We start from the raw sequence: 11,368 nt of genomic DNA, 5'->3' as shown, positions 1-11,368 counted from the left end.
CTAACTCTGTTAGAAACCCCTGACCTAATGCCATTTATTTCTCCCCACTGAAACTCATACCTCCTTTGCTTTTGTTTCACATAGAGCCAGGACATCCAGCTTCTTTTCATTCATAACATCTACGATCATCTCTTTCTTATCATTCACACTACATCCATGCACATTTAAACATCCCAACTTAAAGGTTTTCTTCTTTTTGTTTAGTATCTCTGCATTTTAGTTGACTTTTTACAGCACGCATGGCTTAAGGAAGAAAGATTCTTATTCCACTTCCCCATCGATATGAAAGGAAAACAATAAGAACAAGAACTATTAAGAAAAATTCACGGAAAATTCATTGAGTGTACACATAAACATGTACAGTACATGCATGTGTAGTGTAACTTAAGTGTAAGTAAAAGTAGCAAGATATACCTGCTATCTTGTGTGTTTGAGACAGAAAAAAAGACACTAGCAATCCTTCCACCATCATGTAAAACAAATACGCACTGGTTTTTGTCTTTAACTTGCTTGGCAGGACAGTAGTACTTCCCTCGGTGGTTGCTATCCACCAACCTACTACTATTTGTTGTTGTTATTATTATTATTATTATTATTATTATTATATTTATTATTATTTTTTTATTATCACACTGGCCGATTCCCACCAAGGCAGGGTGGCCCGAAAAAGAAAAACTTTCACCATCATTCACTCCATCACTGTCTTGCCAGAAGGGTGCTTTACACTACAGTTTTTAAACTGCAACATTAACACCCCTCCTTCAGAGTGCAGGCACTGTACTTCCCATCTCCAGGACTCAAGTCTGGCCTGCCGGTTTCCCTGAACCCCTTCATAAATGTTACTTTGCTCACACTCCAACAGCACGTCAAGTATTAAAAACCATTCGTCTCCATTCACTCCTATCAAACACGCTCACGCACACCTGCTGGAAGTCCAAGCCCCTCGCACACAAAACCTCCTTTACCCCCTCCCTCCAACCTTTCCTAGGCCGACCTCTACCCTGCCTTCCTTCCACTACAGACTGATACACTCTTGAAGTCATTCTGTTTCGCTCCGTTCTCTCTACATGTCCGAACCACCTCAACAACCCTTCCTCAGCCCTCTGGACAACAGTTTTGGTAATCCCGCACCTCCTCCTAACTTCCAAACTACGAATTCTCTGCATAATATTCACACCACACATTGCCCTCAGACATGACATCTCCACTGCCTCCAGCCTTCTCCTCGCTGCAACATTCATCACCCATGCTTCACACCCATATAAGAGTGTTCGTAAAACTATACTCTCATACATTCCCCTCTTTGCCTCCAAGGACAAAGTTCTTTGTCTCCACAGACTCCTAAGTGCACCACTCACCCTTTTCCCCTCATCAATTCTATGATTCACCTCATCCTTCATAGACCCATCCGCTGACACGTCCACTCCCAAATATGTGAATACATTCACCTCCTCCATACTCTCTCCCTCCAATCTGATATCCAATCATTCATCACCTAATATTTTTGTTATCCTCATAACCTTACTCTTTCCTGTATTCACTTTTAATTTTCTTCTTTTGCACACCCTACCAAATTCATCCACCAATCTCTGCAACTTCTCTTCAGAATCTCCCAAGAGCACAGTGTCATCAGCAAAGAGCAACTGTGACAACTCCCACATTATGTGTGATTCTTTATCTTTTAACTCCACGCCTCTTGTCAAGACCCTCGCATTTACTTCTCTTACAACCCCATCTATAAATATATTAAACAACCACGGTGACATCACACATCCTTGTCTAAGGCCTACTTTTACTGGGAAATAATTTCCCTCTTTCCTATGTACTCTAACTTGAGCCTCACTATCCTCGTAAAAACTCTTCACTGCTTTCAGTAACCTACCTCCTACACCATACACCTGCAACATCTGCCACATTGCCCCCCTGTCCACCCTGTCATACGCCTTTTCCAAATCCATAAATGCCACAAAGACCTCTTTAGCCTTACCTAAATACTGTTCACTTGTATGTTTCACTGTAAACACCTGGTCCACACACCCCCTACCTTTCCTAAAGCCTCCTTGTTCATCTGCTATCCTATTCTCCGTCTTACTTTTAATTCTTTCAATAATAACTCTACCATACACTTTACCAGGTATACTCAACAGACTTATCCCCCTATAATTTTTGCACTCTTTTGTCCCCTTTGCCTTTATAGAAAGGAACTATGCATGCTCTCTGCCAATCCCTAGGTACCTTACCCTCTTCCATGCATTTATTAAATAATTGCACCAACCACTCCAAAACTATATCCCCACCTGCTTTTAACATTTCTATCTTTATCCCATCAATCCCGGCTGCCTTACCCCCTTTCATTTTACCTACTGCCTCACGAACTTCCCCCTCACTCACAACTGGCTCTTCCTCACTCCTACAAGATGTTATTCCTCCTTGCCCTATACACGAAATCACAGCTTCCCTATCTTCATCAACATTTAGCAATTCCTCAAAATATTCCCTCCATCTTCCCAATACCTCTAACTCTCCATTTAATAACTCTCCTCTCCTATTTTTAAGGGACAAATCCATTTGTTCTCTAGGCTTCCTTAACTTGTTAATCTCACTCCAAAACTTTCTTATTTTCAACAAAATTTGTTGATAACATCTCACCCACTCTCTCATTTGCTCTCTTTTTACATTGCTTCACCACTCTCTTAACCTCTCTCTTTTTCTCCATATACTCTTCCCTCCTTGCATCACTTCTACTTTGTAAAAACTTCTCATATGCTAACTTTTTCTCCCTTACTACTCTCTTTACATCATCATTCCACCAATCGCTCCTCTTCCCTCCCGCACCCACTTTCCTGTAACCACAAACTTCTGCTGAACACTCTAACACTACATTTTTAAACCTACCCCATACCTCTTCGACCCCATTGCCTATGCTCTCATTAGCCCATCTATCCTCCAATAGCTGTTTATATCTTTCCCTAACTGCCTCCTCTTTTAGTTTATAAACCTTCACCTCTCTCTTCCCTGATGCTTCTATTCTCCTTGTATCCCATCTACCTTTTACTCTAAGTGTAGCTACAACTAGAAAGTGATCTGATATATCTGTGGCCCCTCTATAAACATGTACATCCTGAAGTCTACTCAACAGTCTTTTATCTACCAATACATAATCCAACAAACTACTGTCATTTCGCCCTACATCATATCTTGTATACTTATTTATCCTCTTTTTCTTAAAATATGTATTACCTATAACTAAACCCCTTTCTATACAAAGTTCAATCAAAGGGCTCCCATTATCATTTACACCTGGCACCCCAAACTTACCTACCACACCCTCTCTAAAAGTTTCTCCTACTTTAGCATTCAGGTACCCTACCACAATTACTCTCACTTGGTTCAAAGGCTCCTATACATTCACTTAACATCTCCCAAAATCTCTCTCTCTCTCTCTGCATTCCTCTCTTCTCCAGGTGCATATACGCTTATTATGACCCACTTCTCGCATCCAACCTTTACTTTAATCCACATAATTCTTGCATTTACACATTCATATTCTCTTTTCTCCTTCCATAACTGATCATTCAACATTACTGCTACCCCTTCCTTTGCTCTAACTCTCTCAGATACTCCAGATTTAATCCCATTTATTTCCCCCCACTGAAACTCCCCTACCCCCTTCAGCTTTGTTTCGCTTAGGGCCAGGACATCCAACTTCTTTTCATTCATAACATCAGCAATCATCTGTTTCTTGTCATCTGCACTACATCCACGCACATTCAAGCATCCCAGTTTTATAAAGTTTTTCTTCTTCTCTGTTTTTTAGTAAATGTCTACAGGAGAAGGGGTTACTAGCCCATTGCTCCCGGCATTTTAGTCGCCTCATACGACACGCATGGCTTACGGAGGAAAGATTCTTTTCCACTTCCCCATGGACAATAGAAGAAATAAAGAAGAACAAGAGCTATGTAGAAAAAGGAGAAAAGCCTAGATGTATGTATATATATATATGCATGTGCGTGTCTGTGAAGTGTGACCAAAGTGTAAGTTGGAGTAGCAAGATATCCCTGTTATCTAGCGTGTTTATGAGACAGAAAAAGACACCAGCAATCCTACCATCATGCAAAACAGTTACAGGTTTCTGTTTCACAGTCATCTGGCAGGACGGTAGTACTTCCCTGGGTGGTTGCTGTCTACCAACCTACTACCTATAATATTATTATTATTATTATTTATTATTTATTTATTATTTATTATTTATTATTATTATTATTATTATTATTATTATTATTATTATTATTATTATTCTGGATTTAACAGATGTCTGTTCTTTTCAGATATTGTCCAGCCATAGATTTTCTCCATTAAATTTGAAATCTCTTAAATTGGAATCCAGTAAATTGATATTTTACTATATTGTTTGTAATGTATTTTATTTTTCAACATATTTTTCCCTTCAGGTCCTAACAAGCATCGGTCAGCTGTAACATGCCTTCAGTTTAACAACAAATTTGTGGTAACGTCTTCAGATGATGGAACTGTCAAGTTGTGGGATGTACGTACTGGGGAGTTCCTCAGAAACTTAGTGGCTCTAGAATCTGGGGGATCGGGGGGAGTGGTGTGGCGTATACGAGCATCAGACACAAAACTAGTGTGTGCTGTTGGCAGCCGCAATGGGACAGAAGAGACTAAGTTACTTGTGTTGGACTTTGACGTTTATGAAAACCTTAAGTGATACATGGGGACATTAGTGTTGGATGGTGTTGTCTCCGTGTATGCTTACAAAGTTCAAAGTCATATTATTTTAACTGTGCTGCCATGTAACCTCTTGATTAGTTTCTTTGATGTGTCAGTTGGACAGTGTTTGTGATGAGTAACATTTTCCTGGTGCTAATATTGTACACACAAGATCATCTGACACTGCCATTGCCATCTGCTACACTCCTCTACTTGGCAGACTCATAATTTTTTCACTATTATTTTATGTATTTGTAAAGTTTGTCAAGTAAAGTAAGTGGTTTGTCATTGGCTCAGTTTAGTACTTGAGTGAACTGTGGCCTCTTATGCTATGTTTGCAGTGTAATATGCTGCATATCCTTAGGAAAAAGTGGAAGACTTCACCAGATCACATACAGTACTGTATATCAAAATACTGTAGGGAGTTCTTTTAATTATATTTTTAGTTGTTGCTCAAAGGAACAGTTATTTGGCAGTGTAGAAAATTAAACAAATTTGGCATGGAGAGTAAATTAGTGTTTGAATATGGTGTTGGGAGTGGGAATCAGTGTTTTACTGGTAATGTCCAGTCACTTGTTGAATGCCTTGTTTGTGCTCACGGTATGGGTAACTGAGTTGGTCTGGGCACAACTTGGAAAAATACAAGCATACACATTGCAATTCTGACATTTTCAGCACAGTAAAATGTGTTGATTTAGCTGTGTTATTAATTTGTATAAGCAAAGGGATGATACTAGGTAAAAAGATTTGCCAAAAAATGAGCTTGTGTTTCAGGAGACAGCCTAATGAAAAGGAGGTTAACTTGTAGACATTTTTTTTTTATTGTTTACTTTTTTGGACTGTGGGACGGGTGAGAGGAATTGTACGGGTAACACTTAGAAGCTGGGTCACATTTTGGGTCCTTTGTTGTCCCTCTTGTCATATTGAGACCAGCTTACTAGCTTTTTCAGAATAAAACTCTCACACCATTATCTTGTTTTATAATAGTTATGAATTAGAAATGATTCCCAGCAATTGATGATTAGTCGGTGTTTGCATAATTTGTATGATATAGGATTGATGTTATCAATGATGGATTATTTTAAAATGAATTACAATTTACTTGTATTCTTGAATTTTGTTCTTAGGTAGGTTTTTCTAGTAAGTGTAATGTGTCGATATTTTTTGTATAATAAAATGTAATAGGCCATACCAATGCCATTTACAATGTTTCATATTTTATTTTTACTTGTAGACTGAAGGAAGGAAGCTTTATGTATAGTGGAACACTCTGTGTTTGCTGGAGGATTGTCAAGCACTTTATTCCAGAAGTATTCTCTGTGATGGCTAATAATTATCCGTTAGTCCTTAAGTTTTTTCTGAAGGGTGCACTTTTTAATCAACACAGTCTAATTTTTTTGTTTTTTCTTTCAGAGTATTAATCTCATGTGTTGAGTGTTCATGGTTAATATTTTGTTAACTTTTGTGAAAAAGATTTGAGAGAGTTTTTGTAAGTGTGACTTGCAAATAGTATCATGGTTTTTATAAGTGTGACTTGTTACAGTACTATGTAGCTTGTCAGTACAGCTTCTAGTGTGGCTTGTTACACTATTGTGTAGCCTGTCATTACAACTTGTAGTGTAACTTGTCACAGTACTGTGTAGCCTCTCATTACAGCTTGTAGTGTGGCTTGTTACAGTACTGTGTAACTTATCATTACAGCTTGTGGTGTAACCGTAACGTAGTACTGGACAGATTCTCAGTATGATTATTAGTTACTCTGTTCAAGTTATTGTGCTGTCTCTCCTTACATTTGCAGTTTTGTCTTCAGCAATGCAGTTGGGCTTGCAGTATCCCTGTGGTTGAATAATTAACACCAGCTAGTTATTAGTGAGTGACTCTTGAACTGTAATAGGAGATGGTGTCATTTATGAAAGGGTTGGTGACAACTAGTCACAAATTCATACACTACCACCCCACATGTTGACTGAAGAATGTCAAGTGCTCCAGAGCCCTGGTTCATTACTAAGGCCACATTGTTTGTAACTGGTGAGGAATGGTAACAAAACTCAAGAGTGTTTGTTGCCTAACATTATAACTATTTTCTGCAGGGACTTTAACCCCATAGAGTTAGCCCCCAGTTATGCATTTATTTTACATTCTGTGGGATGTTCGCAACCATTTTGTCATATTCTGCCGTCCAGTGTTAAGAATATACAAGTGTCTTGCCGTATTTTCCTGCTTTGACAAAGATATACAATAAATGAACCAGAGACCGGTGATGGCAGTGTGGTGATCACAAACATCTGTTACATAAGCTGTTGGTCTGGGCCTCTGTACACATCTCTCAAGTCTTGTTAAGATACTTTGTTTTTGAGGTTGCTCAAGTTTATTATTGCTTACATTGAAGAAGCACGCAAAATGTTATGAGTATATTGTGTGCATTTGCATAGGAGTTGTGTATGCCTGCTTTAGGTTATTTCATACAATCATATACATAAATATGTTCCTTATTCACATGTACAAATTACATATGTACATTATAAAAGTCATGTGCAATCATTCATGTTTAAGCAAGCAGACACACAGATGGTAGGATACACCAACAAGTGCTAGCAAGCAGACACACAGATGGTAGGGTACACCAACAAGTGCTGGCAAGCAGACACACAGATGGTAGGGTACACCAACAAGTGCTGAACTTGCTACACACAACCAAGGAGGTGGTGAAGAGGATGTCCTTGGCTCTGACGTCCCGACTACAACTCGGTCTGTTCTTACATCTTCGCGTCCTTCCTCACAAGCCTCAGTATCGATGAGACCTGGTACGACACCTCCTCCCAATCGTCCCTCTACTTCTCAGAAGTCAAAAAAAGGTCCTTTAACCCCTCCTTCCCTTCTTCCACCTCCTCATTTTACCTTCCCTGTCTCTGTACCGGGTTCTTTCCCTCTCACTGGCTCTGTAACAAGTGTAGAGGTTCACCCTCCTCCTCATAATATACCTACCTCCCCTGTTCCCTCCCAAGTTTCTTCCTCTTCTGCCACCTCCCAGGTTTCTGCCTCTTCTGTCCCCTTCCACGCTGCTTCTCCAGTCCCCCCTCCCCACTACCTTGGTACAGTCCATTACAGTTCCAACCTTTACTCATCCTCCCCCTTCCATCTCCAGTATTGTCTCCCATACGACGTCTCTGAGTTCTGAAACACTTGAAGCAATCTCTGAATATATTGCAGAGACCAAACCATCAATTGACACTGATCCACCCTCTGTTCCTTCTCTCTCCTCTCCTCCATCTGCACAACTCCTTTCTTCACAGCGCACCGTTCCTTCGCTGCTTGAACGTTTTCCGCTGCTTCCGCATGTGGACTTTTCTAACCCCTCTAGTCTGTAGGAACCCTTACCTGCGGATTTCAAGTATCTTTATCATTGCCAATCATGGCCTATTTACAGTAGAATATATGCGACCTCAGGGGTAATCGGGGTGAGCTTCAGATGTTACTCTCCCAGTTTTCCCCTGTTGGTGTTTGCTTACAGGAACCAAAATTACACTCTGCTGTTATCTCTCCCATCTCAGACTATAATTTATTGTATTCTTCAGATCCTTTTCCTGATGGGACCTTTAATGAAAGTGCCCTTCTTCTACGCACTGATATTCCGTACCATCAGCTATTTGTTTGTACTTCGCTGCATTACACAGCAGCCCGTATCCACTTGCTCCGCTGCTCTCTCTTTACCTTCCCTTCTCGCTGATGGACCCACCTTTCATCCGGACTCTCTTATTGACTTTTTGACAACGACTGACTTACTTCACAAATTCTGATACTTTCAGCCCTTTCTACTTGTATCTCTTGCTACCCTCTACCCCCGTACTATCCCCTGCCCCGCTGTTTTCTGTAACCTGCTGATCATCCCCCCTCCCTCCTGCCATCCAATTCCCTTGCTTCCTTCCCTACCCTGCAGCGCTGTATAGCCCTTGTGGCTTAGCGCTTCTTTTTGATTATAATAATAATTCATCCGGACTCTCATTGACTTTTTGACAACAACTGACTTACTTCATAAATTCTGATACCTTCAGCCCTTTCTACCTCAATCTCTTGCTACCCTCTACCCCCGTACTATCCCCTGCCCCGCTGTTTTCTGTAACCTACTGATCATCCCTCCTCCCTTCTGCCACCCAATACCCTCGCTTCCTTCCCTACCCTGCAGCGCTGTATAGCCCTTGTGGCTTAGCGCTTCTTTTGATTATAATATTAATAATTTACAGAAAAGAGAACACTTTCAGTGAAGCATATTTGAATCCTCCCAACATTTGCCTGAACTGAAGTACCTAAAGTATTAGTAAAAATGCTACTCTATTATTGCATATTGACAAACAAGAAATTAGACCAAATGAGATTACCCCAAGTTTGTTTGCAGAAGAATTAAGCTATCCACTACACAATTTTTTTCTGGATTCATTTGCAAGAAGATAATCTGATGTAGGAAAAAAAGAGTACCACAAACTGCCCTCGTTTAAAAAAAGAAAATGTGATGGGAAGACCTCAACTGTAGGCCTGTTTCTTTGACAAGCATTGTTGTATAATTATTGACAAACCATCATAGAAAAGCTTGCTAATGGGGGAGAGAGGGGGAAATTCTAATTGCCAAAATCATATGCAGTACTGTATATCATATCTATTAATACAACATTAACAAAAGTTGTTAAATAAATGGATGGAAAGATTGTCTTCATTTAGAGTTGACATTTTTACAGCTGAATTGTATGCCATTCTCGTAACACTTACATGTATTGCATCTATGCCTGTGTCACCATTTGTGGTAGTTTGATTCCCTTAGCACTTTACAGGCTATAAGAAAATTTGGTACACCTCATCCCCTGGTTCTTCGTATCCAACTTTGGTTATGCCATATATATAGCAAGCACAAAGATAGTTTTTTCTCGAGTCCCTGGTCATGTTGACATACAGGGCAATGAACAGGCAGACACTGCTGTGCAGTCAGCAGTACATGACCTCCCAGTTTCATATAGAAGTGTTCCATTCACAGACTATTTTGCAGTAATTGCTACCCACTTTCACACCCGTTGGCAACAATGTTGGTCTGATCTTCTACACAACAAATTGCATTCTATTAAACCAAGTATGTATAGGTTTCTGGCCATCTTCTTGTCATCAGTGTCGAGGTTGGGAGACTACATTCTCCCGTCTTCGCATTGGCCACACTTGTCTTAACTCATGGGTATCTTGTGGGGAGGTGCCCTGTTCCACTCTGAGAATTGTCAGGTTCCACTTTTTGTTACCCATATTCTGTTGGACTGCCCACTCTGTCAACGAGCACAGAGAATTCACACACAATTTACCTCCGTCATTGTCACTGCTCTATTGCCCCTACTTCACTTTCCCTTCTTGCTGATGGACCCTCCTTTAACCCAGACTCTCTCTTGTTGACTTTTTGACAGCACCTGATTTACTGCACAAAATTTGATGATGCCTCTAGCATTCCTCACAGCCACAGCTGTCTACCTTACTCTCGTGTTACCCTCTACCCCTGCACTATCCACTGCCCTGCTGCACTCCACGAACTAATAATTATCCTGCCCCCTCTTGCAACCTAATACCCCTACACCCTACCCTACCCTGCCCTGCCATGCTGTATGACCCTTGTTGGTTTAGCGCTTCTTTTTTATTATAATAATTAAAGTTGACAAAGCCAAAAAACTTTCCACAAGGAAAGTTTTTTGGCATTTTATTCCTGAAGAAGGGAAGGAAAATTTTTATATTTTCACTTCGTCTGCATAAATTACGGGGATGGCCTCAACCATATAAATTGAGAAACCACAAAAGAGTTCAATCAAATTCAAACTGATTTTTAAAAGGAAACAATGGTAAGGGGAATTATAAGGTGTATGATACGTATGATAATGCCAAATTGGAATAAGTAGTGGGAGTGGTATGCACACAAAAAAAAAAAAATGGATAAGAAATCCAAAGACAGCTCCTGAACATAAAAAAAAAAAGTGAGAGCCCAGACAGATACACAACACTGAAAATTCTTTTGTTTGATGAGAAGGGGGGAGAAAACTACTACTATTTAGCAGTCTCTTGAGAGAAAACAAGACAATTACATAAAAAAAAAGATGGCATCTGAAAATGTGCTCGAAATATTTTTATTCACAGAATGCTGGAAATTAAAAAAAAAAAAATTACGCTGATTAATAATAATAATTAAGGGTTGGCGTTACGACTGATGAGAGCTTGTTTACCTCAAACCATATATACAACTATTTTAAAACAGAATACTAAAGTTTAGAATGAGTGGTAAGTATGATCCTCAGGATTGTTAGCTAGAACAAAAATAGGACACCACAAGCATGGCTTTGCTCCTGTAACTGTAAATAGGTAATCTCTCTAATGACATTATACTTATAGCAGTGCTGCAGTACTGAAAGTAGCTAGAATGATATTTAAGAGGTGGTGGTTCAGTAATACAGCAGATTTCTGCTGAATGACCTATATAGAGACCAGAAAAAAGTGAATCTCATTTTTTCCACTAGAAGCATGTTATAACCAATTCGTTATAGTGTTTGCCCCCAAAAAATGAGTTTACCATATAGTATACTGTATACCACAAGATCATTTGCCAAAACAAAAAAATTTTGGTCCA

General features: G+C 39.7%; 1 protein-coding gene across 1 annotated transcript in view; it reads left to right on the top strand.

Annotated features, from left to right (window-relative positions):
• Positions 1-5,937, top strand: part of LOC138853745 (F-box/WD repeat-containing protein 7-like) — a gene marked incomplete at its 5' end in the record, with an annotated part of 19,941 nt that extends 14,004 nt beyond the window's left edge. Inside the window, 1 exon segment of the mRNA XM_070092204.1 lies at positions 4,452-5,937. Coding sequence (XP_069948305.1) covers positions 4,452-4,726 — 275 coding nt within the window.
• Positions 5,938-11,368: the final 5,431 nt, after the last annotated feature.

The sequence above is a fragment of the Cherax quadricarinatus genome, chromosome 38 (genome assembly GCF_038502225.1).
Source record: "Cherax quadricarinatus isolate ZL_2023a chromosome 38, ASM3850222v1, whole genome shotgun sequence".
NCBI lineage: Eukaryota > Metazoa > Arthropoda > Malacostraca > Decapoda > Parastacidae > Cherax > Cherax quadricarinatus.
This window is presented reverse-complemented; position numbering and strand designations above follow the sequence as displayed.